Genomic DNA, 27382 nt, shown 5'->3' on the forward strand with positions numbered 1-27382 from the left:
ATTCTTTTTTTTTTTTTTTGGCTACAATTCTATAAGCAATGCTTTACTCTGAGAAGTGTACCAATATTTGGATATTTCAGAATGTGGTGGGGATTTTACTGCACCTGTTGGAACATTTACTTCACCCAACTATCCCAACCTATACCCACACAACCGAGTGTGTGAATGGAGGATCACAGTGGAAGAAGGCCGACGTGTGACCCTAACTTTTAATGACATGAAAACTGAAGAGCACTGGAGCTGTTCATCAGATTATGTGGCTGTGAGTATTGGGTGTAGAGTCAGAAACTGCTCTTCCTAATCTCTTTGGGGAGAATTAATGGATGTAATAAAGCTGAAAAGTCACTTACAGACTTATATATGGTTTTTAGACAAATCGTAATTTAATCTGGGGAAAGAAGATAAATGAGAGAAAGTTATCACTGTGGAGCATCTAAACTCATCTCCTTGTTTTGGGGTATGGAAATTTTGAACTTGTGGCCCAGGCAGAGTAGAAGGCTTCAAGGAATCACTGAAGTTGTCTTTTTATCAATTATGAAAAAAATTTTCTTGGGTTTTGGAAAGCTTTCCATGTCTCTTTTTGGGCAAGCAAAATCCATCAGTCAGTTCCAGGTTTTATTGACTTAGGAAGTATCTACTGCTGTTGTTACTTTTTGCTGTCCATTGAAAAAGAAAGAAAGTAGAAAAAGACAGAGATTGCAGCAAATGGCTGCTCTGAACTAAAGATAGAGAAACCCCAGGAAACTTTACTTGTATATCACTCTCCATCTTGAAAAAAAGGTAGATATTTGTTACTTTATCATGTTTATTTTTGATTTCTGGTTATTTAGTGAAAAAAACATTCAAGCCTGGCACACAGACCTGGACCTGGTCAGATGTACAAATGCCTCAAAAATATGATTCCTCTGAAATTGCAGGAATGTGAGGTAGAACTTAGCTTCCCACTTCCTCAGATAAGCAGTGCAAACACAGGAATTAACTGTAGGATGATCAGAAGCCAATCCAAGTACAAGCATGGGGGTCTGAAGTAGCCCTGAGGTTTGTAGATGATGTTTCCCTTGTTTTTCCTCACAGGTGCTTTAGACAAACCTTCGGCAGCTGTCTTTTTATCAGATAATGACCTCTTAAAGGAAAACTTTTCCTGCTGGCTTTAATGCCTTCAACACTCTAATATATTCCAAGTCTCAGTGGGAAACATCATTTCTGCCTTGCTTGTACTGCAGAGTAGAAAGAAGGAAATTAATTCCTAGGCTAAAGAGTGCATGAAGGAAACAGAGCAAAATATCAAAAATAGCAAAATCATCAAAAAGTGAAATGTTTGAAATAATCAGAAATGCCCATCAGCACTCAGTATGTTGGAGAAGATTTTGATAAAGCTTATGTTGGCTTCAACAAGAATACAGATTATGATTTGAAATGAAATTAACATGATCAGGAGCTGGCATTATTAAGTGATCAAATATATAAATATTGAGCTAAACCACAGTGTTCTTCTGAATAAAAATATTTCAATTTCTGTTTGAAAAAGGAGAGGGGAGGGGGGGTGGAGAGAATATTTTGTATTTCACCAAAATAAGCAAGTTGTTTTTGATGTTCACTTCAGGGCCTCATCCACTCAAGGCAATGAAAGTTTCTTCCAAGGTTTGGGTAAATTTGAGAACTAACCCCTTGTGAGGGACATCAGTGAATTTTGTATTAAAGATTGTAAACACTCTTAAATGACACAGGAGATGCTTATTAGGCTGTATTTTGGTGTCATAAGAGTTTATTTTGACTCCACAGGTTTACAATGGCCTCAGGCAAAACTCTCCCCAGCTGGCCAAGCTGTGTGGGGAGGTAAATCCAGGCACTGAGGTGAAATCCACTGGAAACACAATGAAAGTCATTTTGGTGACAGACGCGTCCCGTGCTGCCCGGGGCTTCAGTGTCTCATACACCTCTAGTGAAGATGCAGGTAGTGTATGTGTTTTACTTAAGTGGTGATCTCTGGTAAGTCATTTCATAGCTAGAGTACTGGCACATATACAACAAAATTACCTAAACAGTTAGCAAAGCTCTGATATCTTTTTTCTCTTTCATCTCTGAATGAGAATAGATATTTAGCTTTAATTAGCTGAAAGAACTTGAAAAAAAAATGGAGAATCTCTGTGAGCAATGAACTTCATGTGGCTTTGTATGGATCACAGTCCCTGCTGTCCCTACTGATTTATTTTTTTGTACAGAGTTCTGAGTAAGAGATAGTCTGAAGTGGCTTTATTCCATGAAAAGTTTCAAAAAGCATAGTGCTATAGACAAATTGAATAATTCAAGTGCTTCCTTATTACTCAGGGGGTAATTAATTCATTGTAGCTTGTGAAAGAGTGCAGCTAACCTACTTTTGCAAGCTCAGCCTCCAGAGAGGAGGCAGCTGGCACAGCCTTAGTACTACAACCTTGAGCCTTTTGAACATATTTTCCAGCTCCCACCCCAAGCATCCTACTATGGCATTGAGGGTATCTTCCACAAATTCTTTTCTCTTGAGCCTAGAATTGGGTAATGAGTAGGGCTGAGCAATACTGAACTGAAGCTGTAGTGAGATTTTTATCAAAATATTAAATAATGTCTATTATATTGATAGTGATGCTGAAATATTTTATTTGATCCTGTAAATAATTATTCTTTGCTTTACATGTGTATTTTTAAAGACTTGCCAGTAAATTCCAGGGAAGCAGGGAAGAGTTCTCTTGTACAGAGCAGTAAGTTATAAAACAGTTAGAAGATGGAAAAGGTTTTGATCTAATCAGCACGTGCTTTCTGATGTGAGCATACCTGAATGAAGTGGAGAAAAATTTGTCCTCATACAAGAATTATTACTACTTTTAAATAATCTATATTTTGTTTCTGCAGTTTGTGGTGGAATCCTGATGGCACATACAGGTGGGGAATTGTCTTCTCCTGGTTATGATGGCATCAGAAATTACACAAGTAGCCTGAACTGTGAATGGATCATTGAAAATCCCTCTTATTATAATTCATCCATTTATATATCTTTTGAGGATTTCCACTTGGAAGATCACCAGAACTGCCAGTATGACTACCTAGAGCTACGAATAGGTTTGTATGTTCAGCAGGAGAATGGATGAAGCCTATCAAGATTCTGGTTGTACAACTCTGTTTGTGCCAAATCTCATTGATATATATTTCCAGGGAGTGGCTGTTGTAGAATCTGTACATTTGAGAGTGTTCAAATCCTGCCTTCCATGTTGCATCCATTATAAGAAGGGATTTCACTACCAGAGGAATGGATGCATGGATTTGGTCATGTGTTCTTTCAGGGGAGAAAATGGAAAACTAGATAGACATTCTGGGGACATAAATAGTTTTGCTGTTTGCAATAATCACCTGACTCTCTCTTTACATGGGACAATATGAATTTCACTTCATTTGCTTTGAGACATGGCATTTGCAGTTATCAAAATAATTTATTTGGTGAACTCCCCATTCTCTCCCTGGTCTTGAAATATCTCCAGGGACAGCAGGAATGGAGTAAAGAATGTTTGAATTATTCATGGCCTCTGGACTGCACACCCACTTCACATCCATTTTTGTGTTCTATAGGATGACTCTTCAAAAATAAATACTTATTTCCAGTGAGAATACATTGCAAAATGCAGACTAATGCATTTTAAATGAAAAAAAAAAAATCAGAGGATTAATGCACCAGTGATATCCCTGCATATTTGAGCATCTTTATCCACAAGAGCAAGCAACTGGAAATGTCACATGGAAGTCACTCAGCTAATGCCAAATGTAGTATGAAAGCTGCAGCTGTCTTCGTGGAAAGGCTGTACCTGCAAGTCCCAGAGACAGCATGTTTTAATTTACCAGGAAATGCTTTCTGAAACATGTGAAAAGGCTGACAGCAGCAATCTGTCCCATCCTTATTTGTACTCATTTGAGCAAGAGCTTTTTGTTGTGTAGCATTGGTTTGTCCTGTGCAGAGCCACACCCTGCAGACCTGTCTAGCCTAGCAGTTCTCTTCCATGTATGCACTGGAGCTGGGAAATAATAGAAAAAAAAACTCAGAGAAAGAAACAGGAAAATATATTTGCTTTGTTACTTATCCATTCCTGCTACTCTCACTTTATCATAAAACTCAGGCCTCCAGGCAATACAATCAAAGAAAATTAAAAGAAAGAAATTGCAGTCTAGTTTTGTTGTACACAGTTTGTCATCTAAATACCAGTGTCCATTTCAGCACTACTAATGGACCTCCAATTTCACAGCTAGCCTGGTGTCAAAAGCAGAATGCCCTGATTCATTTGTGTGTGCTGACAAGTAACATTTAATGAGCAGTGAGATGCTGTAGTGTAGAATGCCACTAAACTCAGGCAGGTGCTGTTTAAAACTCTTGACACCGCAGATGCATAGTTAGGGAAAGGTCCAATTCTACTTTAAGTTACCCAAGACCCCAAATGGAGCTGAGATGTGCAAAATTCTTTTGTGATGCCCATACAACACACTTCATGGCACTCAAATAAAAAAATTTAAAAGCAGAATTGACTGGGATTCAATGACTAATATTTAAGGTATATAGATAAAATAAATATTTCAAATTCTTTAGGGTAAGTTATTAGGTTATTAGATTATCATGCACGTGCATGTAGGTTGCACATGGTAATACAGCTGAGCATATTGCTACAATGAATATTCCTAACTTTTGGTTTTGTGGAAGACTCTTCATTTTGTCTTTCAAACCATTCAATTCATTTTGAATGAAATGTTACAGCACAATATTTCTGTTTATCAACAGCCTAGATCTCTGGCCAGCTGGCCATTCATGAAAGCAATGATTGGTATCACTTTTCACACTGTAGAGACTGAGTAACCTGAGTGACATCTGTCACATAGTTAATCACCTCATAAAATGCACAAAAATGAAAACATGTTTCATATACTAATGCTAAAAGGAGTTATTGCTACTTTGTCCTGAACACAATTTATCATTAATGTTTTCTGCTTGTACAGCTCAATATAATTTTTAGTGCATATTATCAAGATAGTTTGTAGCATTTCTCTGTGTAATTTGCATGATAGAATTTTTTATATGTCCCTTTTCCTCCTTGTGCTTCAAGGCATTTCAAATGGTGGCTGTGTCACTTGCATATGATGGAAATGTGAAGTTAACCAACCCATGATTTGGAATAACTCTAAAAAGGCTTTCAAGAGCACCCAAAATTTTCCTCTCTTGCTCTACTGCCTTCTTCACAAGAATGGCCAGCCACTCAGTGCAGTGCTAGGAGTTGCTTTTGAAGGGAGACTTCTAAGACCAGCTAGCTGCTATTATTAGAGAAGTGAACTTAGGAATGGCATTGCCTGGATGTCATGAGGAACGCTATTACCCTTAGTTTCTTTTTCCTGGGAATTTATCAGTAATAAACAGAAACTGCTTTTAGCAATGTGATAGATAGGAACTCATCAACTTGAGCAAACATTCAGTGTCACTCAAGTACAGTGGCCTGTATTGTTATGCTTTCCTTTTAGGCTTCAAGGATTTCAGCAAATGCTGGCTTGCCTTTTTTTTTTTTTTTTTTTTTTTTTTTTTGCCATACAGAGAACAATGTGTTGAGTTCCTGGATGGTGCACATCCCTATACAGTAGAAAACTGAAAGTCCCTGTTGACTTTAATGAGGATGTCACAAAAACAAAGGTTCAATAGGTGTCCATGTGATTGGTCCCATCTCTTTCCACCATTCTGCCCCAAAAGGTCTGTAGTTCTGAGGCAGAACAGGGAGGATTTTGTGTGTCTGATATGTCTGATACGGCACATGAAAGTGTGCAGGATGTCAGGAAGGGGAGAAAATGACCCCAGGGTATTAAAAGGGTCATTGGTATAGCTTTGGAGAGAACTTTCTTGTTGCCAAGATTTAGATCCCAACAATGAACTGCAACACTCTGCTTATATCCATAAGAAATAATCAGTTACTAATTAAAACAGAATGAATTGCATGTTTGCACTATTCCTTTATCTTATTGTAGCTCTTTCGGGACTCAAAAAGTGCTGTGTTTTTTTGTTTCTTTTTTTCCCCCTTTGCTTAGGGAATGCTGATGGAGAGCTAATAGCCAGACTTTGTGGTCAGGCTGCACCATCTGTGCCACTAGTTATAGCTGCCCCCCAGGTCTGGGTACAGTTTGTCAGTGATGGAAACACAGAAGATAAAGGATTCTTGGCCCATTACACATTTGAAGGTAAATGGCTTGATAGACTGCTGCCTTGGCTGACTGAGGCACTTCTGGGGAATGTTGCCAGTCATTTGGTGATGTGGAGAGTAGTCATGATGGGATCAACTCTCAAAGAGGTCCTCAATAGTTACACAGTGCAAGCCACTACTTATATCTTCTAAAGCAAGCAAGCGCTAGCAGTTGAACTCTCGGATTTTCTGCCTCACAGTTGGCGTTCCCCAAACCACATTTCAGATTTTGCAACACTCAGAGCAACTGGTTTCTCTTGGGAATGGGGATGTAACAGGTAATACCAGCCAAGTTTGACTTACTTCAGATAGGTCTCTGGAGTGCTAGCAGAGGTGAAATGCATTCTGCTGCTTGAACCTTTGCACTCATTTTGAAATCTACTTGAAGCCGTATCAGTGCAAATTACAGCACTCTGCCATTTAGGTGCCAGAACAACTACTCTTCCTGTCACAGCTGAATTTAGCCTTGGGGCTTATCTAGGCACATCAGAAACTGTTTTACTTCATTGTTTTGGTCCAAGGATGGTACTGCTTTGCTTAAGAGTGAGATAAACAAATGGACGATAAGGGGGAAGAGGCAGATGTGTCAGCTGGCAAAGGTTTTGCAGAGTTATATTAAGCATCTGAATAAATGCAAAGTTTCAAGGTCATTGCATTCTTATACTCAGTATTCAATGACTAAGATTTTAAAACTTGGAATTTCCCAGATAAATTCTTCACCTTTATCAGCACATCTTAAATATATTTTATTACTACTACATCTGAATAATCTTCCACTCATTTGATTTTAACATTGTGTTCTGAAAGTGCATTGAAATGTTCCTTTTTTTTTTCTGCAGCCTGTGGTGGTGTACAGTCAGGTGAATGGGGAGTTATCTCAAGCCCTAACTACCCAGAGACTTACAGCAATCTGAATCGCTGCTCCTGGGTGTTGGAAGCCCCTGAAGGTGAAACCATCACTGTGAGTAACATGTCACAATTGTATGCACAGCAGACAGTGTGAGAAGTACCTTCTGAGTTTTGAGGAACAGATCTGAGACAATTTGGAAGATCAGAAATGTGGAATAATTAAATATTTTCCCATTGATTTTAACTAAAAGAGCGAATTAAGATAACAAAACAAAACAAAACTGTTTGAAGATTGTCCTTTCTGAAAAACAGAAGGATCCTACTATTACTTGACCTCAAAACAAAGCACTGAATCCTCCTTTAAACAACTACTTGCTATTTTTACGAAACTGAAATAACTAATTTTATTAGATATTCATGGATATTGTCACTATCATGAGAATAAACATGAGGCTGAAGGAAAGTTCAGGAAAGTTTTCTTCTCTGTAGGAAAGTTTCAAGCCACTTTGTGTCTTACTGGTTAGTCTGGAACATAATATGATTTCTGGTACAAATTACATCAATGAAATGTTGCTCCAGTTTCCCAATAAGTATTAAAAGTCTGCCTGAGGTGCTACTTTCTTGAGTCAAACTCCTGACAGACCAATTTAAGCACCTTTATGACCAAGCCGTACAAAATTTAATTCACTGAATTATTTGGCTGATTTTTTCAAGCATTGATACAATCAGTGACATTTATGGTTCGAGTCAGAAAAAAATCTGAAAAGCAGTTTTGTGGGAGCACATTGCAAATTTTCATATGTCATGTCTTTCATTAATTTCCCTATCATGTTTTCCTTTCTTACAACTGCAAAGATTAGAAATACAAACCCATGGTCCTAATTCTTCTGCTACTCAATATTCTGACCACTGCTTATGTACTTTTTTCAGGGAATACAGGATTATTTTAGTAGAACACAAGATTTCTATTTAATCCACAAACTAGTTTAAAGCAGAACTAATTTTAATCAGATGAAAGCAAATTTCTGTTTTGAAAGGACTGAGCAGCAGCATGCTCAGTGAAAGCAGACTCATTTTTTCCAGTATAAGCTGCCAGTTTCAGTTGCTGGCAAAGTTCTGAATTTAAACTATTACAGCTAAATTTGTATTTAGTCTTAGGTTCTTTTGGAAGTGAAGACACACAAAAGGTACAGGAAAAAAATCCTGTAAGTTTGCTAAACTTTTCTACAAAGATCCTGCTCCTGAAACTTACTTTAAAAATCCCAAAACTGATGGAAACAGGGCCAGGCAGTTACTAGTGTACATCAATATTTCAGCATTAACAAATCCTGGAGTCTACAGAACCAGCAGTCTAAATGAAGTGGAAATCCCAGGTGTGAGCATATCTCTCCAAGGACAAGTGGCATTGGTGGGGAGGCAGGCAGGGTCAGGAGCTGCCTGTCCAGCCCGGTCTGTTTACGTGATGCGTCCAGGCCCATGGGAATGAACCACAGAACTGTGTCTGTTTTGGTGGAAACAAACATTATTTTTAGCAACTGTTAGTCTATTGATTCAAAATAATAGGAAGAAAAAAATAATCCAAGGCCTTCTGCTTGCGTAGCTAGTTATATTTCATGAGCAGAAGCTTTGTGTGCATTAAAGTGGTTCAGCACCTGTACATATTCAGCTGTTTTGCAGCACATACTTAGTGTCAAAATATGAATGATGCCAGTTTTGAACCTATGAATTCCTCTTCCACTTCTGTCTTCAAGCTAAGTAGCTGCTGTTACTTATAGTGGCAAGATTCCAATCAATACTTGCAGGAAAGCATCATAAAGTGAGGGTCAGATTTCTGAGTGTATCCAGAAATCATTGTGCCATGATGGCTACAGGATCTGTCTGGAATTGCTTTATATCCTCCCCCAGAGTGATTGGTTTTAGCACCTGAATGTCACCTTTGTGTGTTGCAGCTTACTTTTACAGCCTTCCACATTGAAAATCATCCAGCTTGTAAGTGGGATTCTGTGACTATCCTGAATGGTGGCTCTCCAGGGTCTCCTGTCATAGGAAGGTACTGTGGACAAACCTCACCTGGGACTATTCGCTCTGGTTCCAACAAGCTAGTCATCATCTTTAATTCTGATCACTCCGTTCAAGGAGGTGGCTTTTATGCAACATGGACAGCAGAATCTTTAGGTAAGTTTGTATTAAAAAACAAAAGAAAGGCATGCCATCATCTTCAGGATCCTTGAAAGAAGCCAGTTCTAAAAAAATTAAGTATTTATCCAATGCTTTCTGATCTTACACAACAAATTCAAATTTGGATTGATTTTGTACTTTTTAAACCTCCTACTTGCAGTTTCTTGGTGGCTGTAAATTGAAACCATCACCATTACCCTCCCAGCAGTGGCATCTATTGTCAAGGACTATGAGACATTTCACTTCATGAATAACAATTGTTCCACGGTTTGATTTGGTTTAAACACTTAAAACTAGGAAGAAGTGAGTTCCAAAACAGAGAGGCAGACAGAATATCTCAAAGAGCACATGTGACAACAGCCTGGAACTCTTACATTGTGATGGACATGTTGGTACACTTCTGAAGGTGGTATACACACAGGATTGAATGGTACATTTCTCAAAGCTACCTTCCTTCACTTGAAATTATCATCACTCTGTAGCTCACCATTTGTGCAGTGTACTTCAGAAAGTCATTAAAGGACTAAAGGTAGATGTGGCAGATGGTGGCAGGGCAGAAATTACAGCAAGAATTACAGCTGACAGAAATGCCAGCTCAGTACAGAGCTGGCATATGCTTCCTAGTGTCACCTCCAGCTGCAAACCTTCTGGCTGATCCTGATCATCTTTCTGTCCACTAATGATGCAGCTGTATCACACAGTTAGTTGATGGAATGTCTTCTTAAACATATCAATAGTCTGTGCTTGCATGAGTATACACTGTCATTTTAGCAAGTTTTTGACACTGTTCCCTGAGATTTCATGTGCAATGAAGCCCACTCTTCAGTGGTGCAGTAGACATTAGCCTACATGTGCTGTGTGCATAGGCAGTATTCTCTCTGAGTTTTCATTTATATCTATATCTAGTCTACTTTCTTCAGCTTTCTTCTCATTTGTTCACTGAGAATTTCCAGGTCTGCATTCTGTATTGTGACCAAAACTTGGCTTCACATCCTGCTAAACACAATTGCCAATTCTAACAGAGAAGAATGAAAAATAACATCTTCCTTTTAAAGCTGTTATATATTTTTTAAATTAAAAGGAAAAAAAAAAGGATGTTACAAAGTCTTTTTTTGCCCTTTACTCATCCTTTTACTACAGTGTATCTGAAATAATAAAGGCTTGCTAGTACTGTACACATAGCCCTAATAAATTATTCTTGGCATGGTATTTGCAAATATGTTTCAAATTAACTATACTTATTCTGTGTAAAATCATGAGCTGCCACAGAGCCATGACCAGCTATTGCCCTTAATAAATGTATCTGTTAGCAATTTTTAAAGGCATGTTTTTCAGCCCATCCCATAATTCCACAGAAATCCGCAGGGCTGCCTAGGCGGGGGAGGTCACCATTTTGCCCTGGGTGAACGGATGTAGCTTGAACAGATTCACATGTGGAACTGCAATATTTGCATGTTGCAGAGTGAGAAGAAAAAAGGATATATCAGTAGACTGGTTTTTGTCCCCAAAGTGCTTTTCTAAATGGCTCTCTGTCACCATGTGCATGCTGTGGGGTGTGGGGAACCTGCAGTCTCTGATGTACTCCTGACCCCTGCACTCTTTCAAAGCAATAGTCACTTCAAATTGCCAGGAGTTTATAGATAGACCTTGTAAAAGGCTGTGAAGTGGCAAGAATGAGCTCGTGAAGAAAATAAAGTGAAGTACAAAGAGACACCTCTAAAGTGTAACTACCTCCCTGCTGCAGGGATGGGAGAAAGAAAACCAAGAGTGGTAAATGAAGTTGCAGTGCGTATCAGGGCTTTCCTCTCTCACTTTTTGCAGCCACAGAAGCAACCAACCATTCGAAGCTGAACATAACACCCCTCAGAAATATTTAAACATTTCTCCCATCTGTTGCTATTTTTTCCAGGCTGTGGTGGGATCATTCACTCAGACAATGGTACAATCAAGTCCCCTCATTGGCCTCAAAACTTTCCCATGAACAGCAGATGCACATGGACCATCATTACACATGAAAGCAAACACTTGGAGGTGAACTTCCATAGGAACTTCCAGATTCCAGATAGCAATGGAAGCTGCCAGACCAGTTATGTGAAGGTAAAATAATGATTTCAGATCACTGTTTTGCATTTGTTATGGTTTGGACTCAAAAAAGCTCAAAATTTAGGAAACTAAAGTCCTTTTATCATACAGTCCATTTTCTCATGCTTTGTGAACTGGCCTGTAAAAATTTTAAGTTTCATCAGTTCTTGAGGTTCCACCTCCAGCAAGGAGGTGGAACCATCAGTCTACATGCATCCCCAAAACTGAAAAATATTAAAAAGGCATACTTTATTTTAGAACCAGCAAATAATGAGAAAATAAAGCATGTAGATAACTTCTTTTCAATTACTCCAGTGAAGAAAAAACCTGTGAATTTTACGCTATAATTCTACCAAACTCCTTTATATGTACTTAGACTGTTCAGGTTGCACTTCTTTTCTTAATTTCCAGAAACAAAGCTAGAAATCTGATCTTTCATATGTTGTCAAGAATCATTGCTTTCACAGCAATAGAATAGAGTGGACATGTCTTGCATATTTCAGTGTCATTTTTTTCTCAGGCATTTGGCATATGTTTTGTAGTTTTGTGCTCATTTTCTCCCCAGCAATACAACTCCCACTTGAAATAAAGGGCAAACATAATTTTACAACATGTAGGAAGGCTTGAGCAGCTGTACATCTGATCTATACCAACCAACTTACAGTTGCACTCATTTTTTAAGGCTGTGAATAAAACCCCACAGGGATTAGATTTGTCTTTTCATAACCTGCTCCAGCAATTAATTGATGCAATGTTACAATACATTTCACTAATACGAAAGTCTTGATGCTACTCAGTAAAAGTGTTTCATTTTAAATTCCTAAACTGCCCTGAATGACATAAGCAGAACTATGTCAATTGGAGATTTTCTCCATAGAGATAGATCTGAAATTTTTGATGCCCACTTCCTTTTCCAAATGTGTAATTTGAAAGGTATGAAGGTGTCTGAAAAGCTGTAGAATGATGTTTCTTCCTTTTATTCCAAACTGAGCAGCCAAAAGAGAGTAATCCAAAATCAATAGTGACTTTGCAAAACCTTGGCCAGGCTATAGACTGTGTAAATTAATCCTTTGAGCATTCATTGCCTCAAACACCTGGTCACATGAATGAGGTGATTCATATGCTTATACTTAGAGACTAACCCTTGGCTAACCCTTTCCTTTCTAGGATGGTTGCTTGGAGAAATCACAGTTTCATGTGGTTGTAGAAGTTCCACTCAATTTCCTTCAAACACATAATTTTAAAAGTCAGATATTATATCTTTTTGGGTATAAGCTACACTAAAAAACTGTTAAAACTGTTCAAACACATCAACAATAATAATTTTATTGTTAGAGTAAATAATTCATTATTTAAACAGACTTTTTAAATCCTGTCAATAAACACCCTGATTCAGGAAAATATTTAAATGTTAAGCAACATCAGACATTTATAACTATGTTTCATTTTACATGTGTCTTGAAGTTCAACACTTAAACTGTGAACCTCAAGCACATATTTAAGTAATTACCTGAAGAGGATTTCCTTTAAATACCTACCTAAACTTGCATGTGCTTTTTAGGATGCATGGTTTCATTGAGCTTCAATTGGCTATTGGTACAATTGAAGTAACACTATAAAACATCATGGGGTTTTTTCTTTATTAGAAAGAGTTATTATAGTAAGTCTTTACTTGATTTGATACTTGTCATTGAAAAAGTGAATGCAAAATAAATTTTAAAACAATATTAGCAGCACTAGGTATTATCTGATGCCTATGTCTCAACCTAGCATGACAGCTTTGATTTTTATTTACTGAATAACATAAGGATTACCTGTAATAATTACTTGTATACACAGATACGCATATTCATAGGTTGTATGGAGTTAAGTAGAGCAGAGATAAAATGGAAGTAGGTAATGATATGCATAAAATGTTTTTCTCTTGTCCCTGGACCTGATCTCTGCTCTGTTACCAGCAAGGGTTCAAGCAAATGATCTCCAGATGCCCTTCAGAGGTCCCTGGCAACCTAAGTTATTCACGGTGACTCACTCCTTGGAGGAACCTTTTTGTCTCCATGGACTGTAGTAATTAGCTTCAATTCAGAACTCTTAGATTCACTGTGAGATGAATCCTGCCCTTAGTCTATGGAAAGAAAAACTGCAACTGTTGGGTTCCCACACACTACTTAGACTTTGAAAGCACTAAACCATTTCCATCTGTCCTTGCCAGGTGTGGAGAGGAAATAATGAAGAAGCAGCAGCTTTGTTAGCCACAGGATGTGGAAGTTCAGCTCCTGATCCTGTTGTTGCTCCAAACAATGTGATAACTACAGTATTTCAGTCTCAGGATGCTCCTGCTCCAGGTTTCTCTGCATCTTTCATAAGCAGTAAGTAATATTAAAGCCAGATGGCTGCTTAATTACTCCATTTGGGATTAGTTTGACCTGTGTGTAGCAATTCAGAGCCCAGTCCAACAAGGCACTGAAGCTTCTGCCCAGATATGGAAACCAGGAGATTCCATACTGAATGCAATGAACTCAAGTGTTGGACATGCCCAAGATGCAGCTCTCATTTTGTAGTTATTCTCAGCCACCTTTGCCTTTTCAGGGTGCTGAAAAGAATAAATAGGCTTTAAATTTTAAAAATTCATTGTTAAACTGCATGCTAACTAATGCTTTAATTTTCTTTAAAAGACATTTGTTTAACCATGGTATGTGCTTTCTACCAGAAGTAGAAAAGGTTCTGCTCAGTTGCTGTTGGTTGCTTGGGGTTTTTGTAGGATGCTGCCAAAGGAAACCACTTCCCCTTCATGGCATTCAGATGAAAACAGCAAGAAACTAAGGGCTTTGAGGGAAACACCATTGAAACATTCAGAATTCTGAATTGAAACCACTTGTTTTTATAATGTTTGCACTAACATAGTCAGTAACATCTAACAGTCTCTTTTTGAAGACAGTCACCGGCTTCAAATGCCTGTTCCTAATCTTCTACCAGCATTTCACTGTGCACTGCATTCTTTTAAACTTTTGTCTTAAAAAAGAGAAACCAAGGCCATGCAACTCATTAGGATCCAAAGGAGCTCCCTAAAAACTAACAGTTCTGTGTGCCTGAAAACTTCAGGGTGGTAAACCTTTCCTGCCTCTACATACAGCAAAGCAATCCAGAGCTGGCCTTACATCAGACTGCCTTCTCCTGGATGTCAGGCATGAAACAAAGAATGGCACCACTTACACTAGTGTGGGCATTTTCAAATAAGGCTCCTGTGCCCCAGTAATGCCCCCTCCAATTCAGACACATTTGTATGTACTAAGGGATTTTGAAATGTGCAGGAATAGCAGTGCTGTGTCCTCCTGGTCAGGGGTTGTGTTCCTATGGGCTGGTCTGGTGTGACTCTTTAGGCAGGACAGCCCTACGCTTCCCAAAACACTGCTCTGGGTATGTGTAAGACCTGCTTTTGCCATCATGGTATGTGATACTCTCCCTGTTTTTTTCACCAGATGAAGTCCTTGTGTGCATTACTGGGTTTTTTACTGCAAACCCAGAGTAGTATTATCACCAGGATTATAATTTTACTTTATTTGTTTGCAGGATGTGGAGTAAATTTCACCGGCCCTGAAGGTCGTATTGTCTCTCCAAACTACCCTAGTCAGTATGACAACAACCTGGACTGCAACTATATTATTGATCAGGGACCAGAGTCACTGGTGATCCTAGAATTTGAGACTTTTGACTTGGAAGGTAACTGGTTCTTCATAATTTCAGTATGCATTATGAAGTGTAATTTCTTACTTGAAAACATACAAGTCTTCTATCACTGAAAATCACTGATGGAGTAAGTTGGTGGCCCATTCTGAAAATATTTTACAGATGAACATTAATAGTTTTCAGGGTTAGGTTTTGAGTCACTGAAGTCTTCCAGAAGAATGAAGAGAGATTTCACGTTGTTGAATGTCTTGCAGCAATGATTTTGAGAATTTACCAGTCTCTTGGAATATAAAAGAGATTGTGGCTAATCTAGGTCTTTGTTCCTGCATGTTTGGTTTTTGTTTGCTTGTTTGTTTGTTTGTTTGTTTGCCATTGAGTTTTACAATGTTTTTGATCTTAGGCCTGCAGTTTTGCTTTTCAGTGCATCTGTTTCTTAACTGATAAAATAGATATAAATATACTCGAATGTTTAACAAGGATGTAGCAACACAGAAGTATGAAATTGGGTGAAAGACTACAGCAATGTGAAATGCATAAAAATGATAACCCTGTACATACCAGTAACAAAAGTCCCCCTCGTGATTATTAAATTTGGCATCATTTAGCCAAGAAATAACAAGTATAGTATCCTGATCACATTGGTGTGAATGGTAAAGCTTTCTCAACCTTGATAAGATCATATTTTTATGTGGGGATATGCCATGATAACACAAAGGAATCCAAACTACTTGAGTGGCATCACATATTTTGTGGCCATCTTAATCTGGTTCCCTTGAAGTGACCAGTCAAAGAAGCATGGAGTAATTTGATACTAAGTTGGGTTGTGTGCCTTGCATTTTTCTTCAGACCCAACAATAAAGACAGAAAACAGTATTATTTTCTTTTCTTTTTAAGTTTCCAGACTGTTTTGAATTCAAAAGTATTCTGATTCAGACTTAAGTCTGAGATAAAAATTTGTTTTGACTATGATTTTATCTGAAATATTTTTTTCATCCCCTAATACAAACCAGTGCTTTAAGAATTTTTAAACTAAAATATAAACCACAGAAATTATGTCATTTCTTCACATAGAAGATACTGTTATTCAGCAAAGACACAAAACATTAGGCTGAATCAGATGGTGCCAATTTTGACAACTCTTTAGTACATTTACTAATCTGCATTCTGTCTCTGCATTCAGTTAATTTATAAATGGATCCAAGCTTTTATTATCAAGAGGGTTGAAGCAGAGAGGCAAGTGACACAGACATAATAATAAACATAGATCTAAATAAATACTAAAAATATTCTGCTTCTCGCTGGGCAATTTGTTCCTTTATTTTTATAGGCTTCCTTAGGCTACACTGACTACAAGTCCATAGTCACATGAAAGAGCTGTGGATATGAACTAATGGATATCTGGTTAGCAAAGAGAAAGTATGACACTCTCCAGTAGCTGGTTACTAATATTTTTCACCAAATCTTAAAATACAGCCCTGCAGTAAAACAAATCACCTGGGCTTAAATTGTAAAGAAGATTGAAACCACCATCATGAAAACTATCATTGCAGAAATAAAAAATTATTCAGCAGTCACACTGAATATATTTAGAACATATCTAACATTAAGGGCTTCTAGTGTGAGCTCCATTAGGTATTTTGCAAAGGCAGCACAATTTTTGGCAGCATCTGTTAAAAACATTTCTAGCTCTTCCATATGCAAGGAAGCATTGCACCTACTTAGATTGTTGAAGCTACAAGAATGGCCTTTAAAATTGTAACCATGCTATTACAGATGTTCTGGATTAGGTTTTAAAGTTTAGCTGCATGTCTAATTAACATAATTTATTAACTATTTGACCTCTCAAAAGAAATCTAATTTTTTCCATAGTTTTTAGGTAAAGAAATGAAATATTTAAAATAATGCATTTAAAGCATGCATCTCTCATTGACTTGAACAGGTTGAGATATCTTCTCCAGAAAATTAGAAGGCAGAAGTTAATAGTCTCTAGTGCAGTGACACAGTGCTACAAAATGGAATGACTTAATGGATTAGTCACAGATCTCTGCCTCTTAAAACATAATAATAGTTATGATGGAAGCCTCCTCTGATTGTAAAGAATGACTGAGGCTGGAAACCCACAGCAGTGATATGGCATCAGTATCTGGAACCAAATGAACGTGACATGCATGTACTAAGTATTAAATATGTATTAAGCCCTAAATATAGCAACTAGCAGAGCAAGAGAGAACTTGGGGAAACTACATTCATTGATGCTGTGATCAAAATTTAATCTAAACTGTCTGCTTCTTGGTAGGTAGAACAATTTTTATCTCACTTTGAGCCCCTGAAAGCATACATATAATTTAGACATTCACCCAATTTATCTCTTAGTGGTGGAGACAAACTCAGAACCAACTATATAACTATATTGTGCAGGTGGAGTGAATTACTTTCTGGAAACCTCTCTCACTCTCTTTACCTATTGACTATTGCAGGAAGCCATGAACAATAGCTTACACAAGATACTTGAGATCTGGGCAGGAAAACATAGGCAAGATGAACCCCATGAATGGAGCTTGGCTTAGCTTCTGTGCTTTCCTTGCAGTGTTCAGGATGTTTATTCCTGTGCCAAATTGAATATGGTCATAGAACCTCTCTTTTGATTTGCCAGTTTCAGGAAGTTGCATAAACTGCCATTTGCCTCTTGTACTACCACTTGCATTGTTGTGTTTGCTTATTTTATAAAGAACCAGACAAATAAGGGTAAGTTTGTTTCCCCAGCCCAGCTTCTGCAGTGATAAATGTCTATCATATGCCCCCCCTCCTTGGATCAAAAGTCTACAAAAATCACACATTAGAATTAGTAAAAACCCCTTCTTTGTCTTTCTTGTTGGACTTAGTATCTAAGAAGTAATTAATCACATTCAATTTCTTGTCCATTGGATTTATTCAGATGAACATCCTGACAAATTCTCCTTTAGGACAGCTACAGTAATGTACTATTAATACTCTGTAATAATCTTCAAGTGTGAGTATAACACACAATAAAGTCAGAGTCCCAAATAATGGGAAAATAGGGAAAATGGATGTAGGCTTCCTGCAGTATCTGCTTTTAGAATTCTGTAATATTTATACTCTGTCCATACAAGACAACTGCTTTGTGTTTATACCACGTTGATCTAAAATGTTTCAATAACTTGTTTATTTCTCCTTTTTAAAAAACCATGTCTGCAATTTTGCAATCTGGGATAGGGTCGCAGCTTTGTTTTGGAGTTTCTGCTTTCTCAACTGTTACTAGGCAATTCAGAAAATAGATAAGTTTAGCAATAGAGTATTTTGAAATAGAATGTATATGAGAAAGAATTTTAATTCCTTGCTTTCAAAACAGTATCTTGTGCTACAGAGCTGGTTGATACATTGTACAGTGATACAGACCTAATCCAGGAGAAGAAATAAATTTTATATTACTTGCACAGTGATAAGTTTCTAGGTAATACTTCTACTTTAGTAATTCCTAATTGTACTGCCACTTATATCAGAAGCTGCTATTGTGAAAAAAAAGACCCATTATATAAAGTTTTACAGCCTTTAAACAAAAAGACAAGTTTTGCCTCAATACTAAATGAAACAGAATCTATGGCTAAAGACAGAGAGATAGAAAGAAGACATTGATATTAGTGATCAGATGGTCAGGAGCCCAGATTTGGTCAAGGTTTTTGTGCCGGCATCATATCAAACAAATGATTTTATGGACATAAATGAGACTGGACAGAAATTTCTGCAAAGTGGAAAAGAGACAACCCAAAGGCATATTTCAAAATGTAATGTAAGAACAACTGAAGCTCTTATCATGTGAACTTTGGGTCAGTGTATCAATGCTGAACGGTGCCAAGAAATGATAAATAGAGCACAGATAGATAACAAAGAGCCTTGAAAGGAAATGCATGCAGCAATTCAAAGAAACAGGGATATGTTCATAATGTCAGGCCAAATAAATTATCTCTTCAGAAGTATTTGGAAGAAATATTGTCAAGGCTAGAAGAAAGAATGGAAGGATAGGAAAGAGTTTATCTTAAAGATAGTAAGTGGAAAATTATGAGGTCACCAACACAAAGAGAACAGTTGCATCTGTCCTCACAAATGAGATTATACAGAGCTAATGTGGAGATAAGGAGGGCAAGACAGAAGATATCTCACTGAATCCTCATGGATGAATCAGAACAGAGGATGCAGTCATACCAGAAGGATGAGCAAAAGCTCTTAGTAGACAAAATTTTGTGAAGAAAACCAGTGCTGACTATGTGGAAAGTGCCTCAAAGAGGATGTTGGTCTGACATCTGCCTAAGAACAGATCTCTGGAGACTCATGAAAGCAATTTCCTTGTAGTGTAAGGGACAGAAACTGGTCTAGAAAAGATCTAAGATTATATGATTAGAGGAAATAAAATCACAGAGAAGAATTGTGGATGATGTGCTGAGTATGTGTACAGGCTGAAAGTATGATATGAGGAGAATCTGAATCTGGGGAATATTTACAGAATAAACCCTTTAGATTGGTGAGAAATTAAAAAAAGTGTAAACAAGAGAATGAAGTACAGGATAGAGATCAAACAATGACTACTCTTGCCAGAATTTATGAGCCATAAATCATATTGGCCTAAACAATAAGGATTCAAAACTAGAAATTAAGACTTTTTCTCACAATTTTTTGTCAACCATCTCATTTTTTCCAATGCAGTCTTGCAAATCAACTTGTCATAAATATTAGGGACCTTGGCTTTGCTGAGAAATTAGTCCCACTTCATGCTTTTCTCTGGTATTTTCAGAAAATTACCTAGGTTGCTTTCTTAAATCTTTCCCATCTTGAAAATACTCATCTCAATTTCTTTTTGTTTTATTTGAATTTTAAGATTTATTATTTTTAAAAATTTGATCACATCATCGAATATTCCAAAACAGTATAGGAAATGAAGAATATTTTTAACAGATTATTTTATTAACAGTGTAATCAACTGTCTGATGTGGCTGGTTGTTATCAGCTTAGTTAGTCTCTCTAGAGTCAGACAAGCACCATATTCTGTATTGACATAATTGCAAAGCATGTAATGCCATATTTCTGTATTGACATAATTGCAAAGAATGGTAGCATACATTGCCTTCATTGAGACAGAAGGAATTTTTAAAATCCAGCCTCCAGAGATACATCTGACTGCTGAGATCATTCTGTTGTTCTCATGAAACAGAACTATCACTCCACTCCTACTTGTCATCCTATTTAATACAAGTTATCTTGTTTCCTGCAACAATTGAAAGAAGCTTGTTTTGACTGGACAATCTGCAGGAATAAATCTGCTACAACAGCAGGCTCAGTGTCTCTCCTGTTAAATTTAGGTAATTCCCCATTGATCCTTTGCAGTTTAAGTAACTGTCCCATTATTGCCCACAGGTCACTAAACACGATAACTTAATAAACATGTGACAACCCAGCTTCCAGTAAGCTTAAAAATTATGAAAAAGACAAAGAAAACATCAAGTTATCCTTTAGGTATAACAGCTAATGAAACTTGTTTTTCAGTAGGCAAAAACTGTGTGCTGTGTTTTTCACTGACAGCATTAATTCAGCTTTCTTGCAAAACCCACATGGCTCTCTTCTTGCTCCCACCATATATCCCTTGGTGGTGCCAGCCTGGGTACCCACAACCTCTCCCCCCGCTTATGGCCCCCAGCTGGGCAGGGGGGTGGTGACATGGCTCTGAGCTCCCAGGGTGCTGCTGGCTGGGGCTTGGTAGGTCTCTCACACCCCCTGAAAGTGTGGCTTTTCCTTTGGGTACATTCCTCTGGCACTCTTACTCAGCTATTGACCTTTTGGTCCCATATAAGCATAAGAAAGACTTTAGGGTATTAGAGAGCTTCCAAGGGAGGGCTATGAAAATAGTCAAGGTCTAGAGGGGAAGCCACATGGGGAGCAGCTGAGATCACTTGGTCTGTTCCACCTGGGGGAGACTGAGGGGAGACCTCACTGCAGTTACAACTTCATCATGAGGGGAAGCAGAGGGGCAGACACTGATCTCTGTGGTGCACAGGGACAGGAAACAAGGGAATGGCCTGAGGTTGTGTCAGGAGAGGTTTAGGCTGGATATTAGGAAAAGTTTCTTCTCCCAGAGGGTGGTTGGACACTGGCTGCCCAGGGAAGTGGTCACAGCCCCAAGCCTGAGAGAGATCAAGAAGTGTTTGGATAATTCTCTCAGGCACATGATGTGACTCTTGGAGATGGTGCTGTGCAGGACTAGGAGTTGGACTTGATGATCTGGGTGGGTCCCCTTCAACTCAGCATATTCTGTCACTCTGGGAAACTGATATGACCTTCCATTTTTGAGATCTTTCACCTTAGTCAAATCTGTTTGCAAACAGTGAAGTGACTAGAAAGTCCTGAAGGTAGGGCAGGGAGTCAGAGAAAATGGCTCATTCCTCCAGAAACCTGATTGCAAGTGAGAAGCTTAAAAGAGTGGGGAAAAAATAATAGAATGCTGAGCTCCCTATTTCTGTGTTCCTTTTTTTCCCACTCAGCCTAATATCTGCACTGATTTCCCCCCCAAAACAGATTGCTTTAGAAAATCATTGCAAGATCAAATTTCCTTTTGACTTTTCCTTGAGCCGAGCTGATGACCCTGAGTTTAGGTACTCCAAATTTTGAGGAAAATCAGGAAGAAATAAGCTCTGGAACTTGCTGGTGTATGGGCTACTTTTTGATTTTTCAAAAATCTCACTCTAAATGGTTTCAAATTCCCTGCACTGAATTCTGAATTCTGCATTAGGGGAAAGAAATTCCTGGTAGAAAGCTGCCTGCAACAAAAAGTGCGTTGCTTTTATCTGCAGAGGACATCCATGCTTTTCTTGGGTCTTCTTACCTCTTCACAGATAGTGTTCACTCAGCTATGAACTCCCACAAATTCAAGGGGCCTGGAGCCTTTTCCAGATCATAGGATGCGTTGAATGAGACAAATCTGATGTCTTACACAGAAGGCCTCTTTGCCTTTTTCTGCCACAGTATTACTGCATGTTAAAAATTGACCTTCGCTTCCTCAGCAAGCAAATGAAATCCTGAGATCTCTGGAATGGAAACTAATATAAAATGTAATTCTTCTCCTGGATTAGATCTATATAGTTGTTGCTCAGTAAATCACATGTAAAACATCCTGCTAACACTTCTGCCCTCTGTGTCCATGCAGCCCCAGCACTCCTGAGCAGAATTTGTCTTTATGATGGAGTGAGCATCTTCAGTGGGAAGAGCACAGCCGCACGTCCTCTCATCACTCTCTGCGGCAGTGAGCTCCCTGCCCCAGTCAGCGTCTTTGGACCCATGCTGCTCAACTTCTACACTGACTCCCACATTGTGGGCTTTGGATTCCAGGCCAGATACAGAGCCATTGGTGAGCATACAGTGTTCTGGTTTTGAGATGGTAGAAATATTCTGGATAATGGTTCCGTGTAGGAAAGCTGTCCCTCATTTTGGGAATACCTCAATGGGTGTAGATGGTACATTTTCCCACTCCATTTGCTCAAAACATTTCTCAGGACCAGGACATGGCACTATTTAGTGTGTATTAACATCCTGAATGATGTGTTACCTCATGATTCTCATTTCTAGACTTTCCATGGGACCAAGTCAGGAACTGATATATTTTCCATCTCTGTAGAAAAGAAATGCAACCATTTTTGGCAGGTTTTGGTTGGTTGTTTGTTTTTGCATTGTTTAAGGAGCAACATCACTAGTTTCTTTAATTGAATAATTTTTAAAGATTTTATCACTTACAAGAGAATGGTCTAATTCTCAGTTACACTAAAATTACATTTTAAAATACGAGAAACAGAACAGTTAAATGGACACAGCTATATGCCTCCAATTGTAGACCCTCTTGCAGTGCCAGGAATGAAGGTAAATAAAACTTGGGATATAGATTTATTTTTATTTTTTAATAACTATTTTCACCAAAGCACTTTTGTCATTCGCAAGAGATCTCTTATGTTTTAAAGAGGAAATTTGAATTCAAAAAAGAAATTTCCAACTGAGTTTAAAATTTACATCTACACAAATATCCCAGAAGACTGATTTTATTTGCAAAACAAATTTTAATATTTTCTAGGTTTAACTGGTAGAGACCACTTTTATGTTTGAAAGAATTATTTTCTAACTGCAAAGAAAAGTGTGAGTTTAACTTTGGTATTTCCCTCAATGAATTCCTCATGTTCAATGCCACACCACGAAAGCATAAAGCTAAATTCTTTATGTGAAATGAATGGTCTGTTACAGATAAGAAAGAGGGACTGGCACTGAGAAATGACAATGTGCAGTTACTCATGGAAAAGACCTTCATAACTCACTCAAGTCAGTTGCTGCTATCTGACTTGTGACTTGTGACATTTGAGAAGGATAACTGGAGCTTTATTAGCTTGTTGTTGTATACAAAGCAGATTCTGCCAATTAACATTCCTCTTCCCCATAGCTGCATTGTTTACTGCAAAAAAATGAAAAGGCTCCCCCTCCTAGTGTAGAATAATGCTGATTCTTTATCTTCCAAACTCCTGTCCTTTATCTGCCAGCTCTCCAGGCTGCCAGCCTGAGTCATCAGGGGCTCTGCATCCAGCAGCACCCTTTATGGGACTCTCTTTGTTAAGGTGGTGGCCTGGGCAATGCCATCTTCTTTAAAACATGAAAAACTGTGTGTGGCTCACAGTTCAGAAGCTCAGAAGCTTATCAACAGGATGCAGGGAGACTTGGGGAAGCTTTTTTTTTTTTTTTTTTTCTCCTAAATTTAAGATTATAAAATGAAGGCTGAAGCTAACAATGGAGATTAGAGGTTTTGTTCCCTGAAGCGTTGAAGCTGGGAACAAACATTAGCCACATCTTGGCCTCATTTGCTTCCATGGTGAGAAACCCTGAGAGGCCAAGCAGTGCCTTAAGTTTAGAGTTGCAGAGTTTAACTTGCTTTTCAGCCAGAAAGCAAATAAATATTCCACCCTCCAGCTCAGCCACAGTGAGTCCCAGCCCAGGGTGAAGTGGGGAACAGGATTAGTGATACCTGGAGACCCCTCTGTGCATTTCTGTGCAGAGCAAATTCTACAGCAATGCTCCTGCTCTGGCAGGGTGTTGACAGATGATGAGGGTTTGCATATGTCTATTCCAGAAATGTCAGGAATAGGGTTATGAGTGCAGTTGGGGCTAATTAGAGGTTTCCACGAGGCCAGGATTTGGATGAAAGAATGTCTTTGCCCACATATCAGCCAGGTTTCCTTTGGCAAGCTAGAATGAGTGCAGAGATATTCTCACTCATGGTGCTGTATGAGGCACCCATCCCTCCCTGCTGCTCTCTGGATCTACTGCAGGACATTTGCAATCAGTCTTTCCCTGCACAGTGCCAGTGCCATTTGGTATGGATTAGTAGGAACCTGTTACTGCAGTGGTGATTAGTCTTCCACTGCAGAGCACAGGCTGACAGACATCTCACATTTAAGAGTTCTAGGCATGACAATGATGCCTAGAAAATGGATGCCTCCAAATTTATCAAGGGTCTTTCTTTCCTTGCAGGTAAACTTCTAAAAGAAATATGAAAATTAGGACCAAACTAGTATGCAGACACTAATCACTCTTTTTTCTGTTCTCTTCACAGCTTGTGGTGGCATTTTCAATCGCTCTAACGGTGTTATCAGCAGTCCAGGCCATTCACATCTTGATTATCACAATGACATGAACTGCTCATACCACATCACAGTTGGAAATAACAAAGTAGTGGCCCTGAAGTACGTAATCCCAGTTCAGTTTGTCATTAAGGGAGCAGGGAGGTCTCTGATTCCGGTTAAAGCAGCAATTATCGACAATATTTTCTGTGACTCTCCGTTTCCAAGGTCAAAGCCAAAATAAAATAAGAGATGGTTACTGAAGTAATTTTTATCAGCGTCAGGCTCCCTTCCATCTTTCTTTTTAACTTGTTAGGTAAAAAAATCACAATTTTAAGTTCCCACTTTGGTTACCAACAGGACAAACAAATTGTAAAAATGCAGCTCATGCTTTTTAGTTAAATTCTATCAGCCTTTGAGAAGTTTATACAAGAAAAATAATAATACTTTTAGAAGGATAGTAATCATTTTACAGCCAAAGTAATAATACCCTCCCAAAACCAGTGTATTTTTGAGTGTATGCTGTCTTGCCTAAGAGAGGGAGATTATTGCCACAACATTGCCAATGAGAAATTAAAAACTGATCTGTTCTTCTATCATGTGATTGTAAATTAGGAGAACATTTCCCAGCTAAGAGGAAGACTCACTGTCCTGCACTCTGCGCCTTCATTTTATAAGCCACTCACGTGCCCAAGGAAATTGCAGCCTGAGCCGTTGCAGAAGTGAGAGAGGGTGTGTTTGCACAGGAGAGACCTCCTGCTTCATAGAAAGCTGAGGTGTGCTCACAGCTTGCCTTGCAAGAGGCCCCGTGGGTGAGGGCCCCAATTTCTGTGAGGCTTGTTGGCTGAAGGGTTTTGCCATGCATGTAATGGTTGCTTGGTTTATTCCTGAAGAGTCGAGTTTGGCCTGTACATGGCTTCGGCTACTGCGAGTACTTGGACCTTTCCTCAAGCACTAAAACACACATAGCACAGGAAAAGAACTGAAAATGTGATACCTAAGGCTCCAACTGTGTTTTACAGATTCAACAGCTTCCAGCTTGAAACATCTCCCTCCTGCTACAAAGACTATGTGGCCGTGTATGATGGCTCAGATACTCATGCTCCTCTCCTTGGGAAATTCTGTGGCTCAGAATTGCCTCCAGATATTAAGAGCTCCAGTAATAACTTGTTCCTGGTGTTTAGAACTGACTTCTATGGAGCAGACAGGGGATGGAAAGCATCCTTCAGAGAGGCCCTAGGTATGTGTATCATCAGACTCCTAATCTGCTGGTAAGTAATTTCTTTTGGTGAGGAGCAGTTGTGACCTCCCTCTCCAGGGGTGAGTGAAGCAGAAGAATGTTTCTGATTTTGTGAAAATTGACTGAACTAAGCTAAGTACTAGGCTTATGGGATCCCTGCATTGCAGTCTGGTTCTGAGCTGATCCCCTTCATTCTTGGCTGCCCTTTCCCTGCCTCTCTGAAGGTAAAGGTGTTTCTTGGGTGGCTGAAGGCCTAGCAGCACCAAAAGACCTCTCTTTTGGCAGAAATACTTTAGAATTATTATTCTTTTGTAGTCAAAGGTTGGTGGTGTGCTAAAGATGCTTCCTTTCAATCTATGCTCACTTTCCATTTCCTTTCAGTTTCCCTCACACCTTCTAAAGAACTAAAGTGTTGAGGTCAGTTAAGATTGTGGTTCCACACCAGGCACCACTGTGCTGATTCCTACTGATTTGTGGGATCATTCTGATTAGCTGGCCATAAAATAAATGGGATCACAGTAAGAAGGCACTGGATGCCTTTTGTTTTGATGGATGCAAGAATAAGGGGCAGAGTTTGATTATTACCTTAAAAAACATTTAAATCTACTCTACTTTAAAGATCAAAGTGTAAAAGGAGATTTTTATCTCCTTATCTGAATTGTTTAGGGATGCTAAGCAACAAATCATTATTACATGCAAATTGATTTCATGTCATCTCTACTACTTTCCTGTATAATTAACACCACATCTTTTGTGGTCTAGAAAGAAGTGATTGTCTGGTTTGCAGAGCTGGCGCTCAGACAGATGAGAATGAAAGGCCTTTGTGGCAGAACAAACATAGTCTTCTGCTGAGTCACTGAATCCCCTCCCTATCCCTAGCCAGTGACTTTCTCATTTGATAGTCTGAGAAAGTACTTACAGATAAGGAAAATAACTGGTTCTACAGGCCTTGCCAAGAAAAATATTCCCACAGAACCTCAAAGTTATTACTATTATTAACTCTTCCTTTGCTTCACTCAAAGTAATTGCTACAAGAATGCTTAAGACCTTGTGAATGGTCTTTAAGTCTTGTGAATGGTATTCTAGGTAACTTAATGTTGCTTCACATGTTGCTGTCTTTAAGGCTGAAGTATCAGTTGTTATAGATCCCCTGCAGCCTGGTTTAGTATTTCCAGGGTGAGATCATCAGGAACTCCCCAAGCTCTTCCTCTTCCTGTTGGCATTTAATCAATTTTTTTAGCCACTGACTTTAGATTTATTTGTGCAACTTGCCAGATCTTCTCATTAAGCACACAACAGAACACAAACCAAGCTCTTCAAGTCAGCACCCTGCCTGATAATTTCCTAGAGGGAGGAGAAGCCTTTTATGAATAAACTTTGACATCTCTTAGATGTTTTGGAGGGACATTTCTGGAGGCTCCCAAGGAAAACAAGGTTAAGACGTTGCATGGGTTACTCAG

At 38.6% G+C, this 27382-nt stretch overlaps 1 protein-coding gene across 1 annotated transcript in view; it reads left to right on the plus strand.

Moving 5' to 3' along the window:
* The window catches only part of CUBN (cubilin), a 141794-nt gene that overhangs the window by 98615 nt on the left and 15797 nt on the right, over positions 1-27382 (plus strand). Inside the window, 12 exon segments of the mRNA XM_059842496.1 lie at positions 81-262; positions 1783-1954; positions 2887-3093; positions 6079-6228; positions 7070-7191; positions 9029-9254; positions 11167-11354; positions 13552-13708; positions 14910-15059; positions 22237-22437; positions 24676-24805; positions 25705-25922. Coding sequence (XP_059698479.1) covers positions 81-262; positions 1783-1954; positions 2887-3093; positions 6079-6228; positions 7070-7191; positions 9029-9254; positions 11167-11354; positions 13552-13708; positions 14910-15059; positions 22237-22437; positions 24676-24805; positions 25705-25922 — 2103 coding nt within the window.

This window comes from Haemorhous mexicanus, chromosome 1, assembly GCF_027477595.1.
Source record: "Haemorhous mexicanus isolate bHaeMex1 chromosome 1, bHaeMex1.pri, whole genome shotgun sequence".
Lineage (NCBI taxonomy): Eukaryota > Metazoa > Chordata > Aves > Passeriformes > Fringillidae > Haemorhous > Haemorhous mexicanus.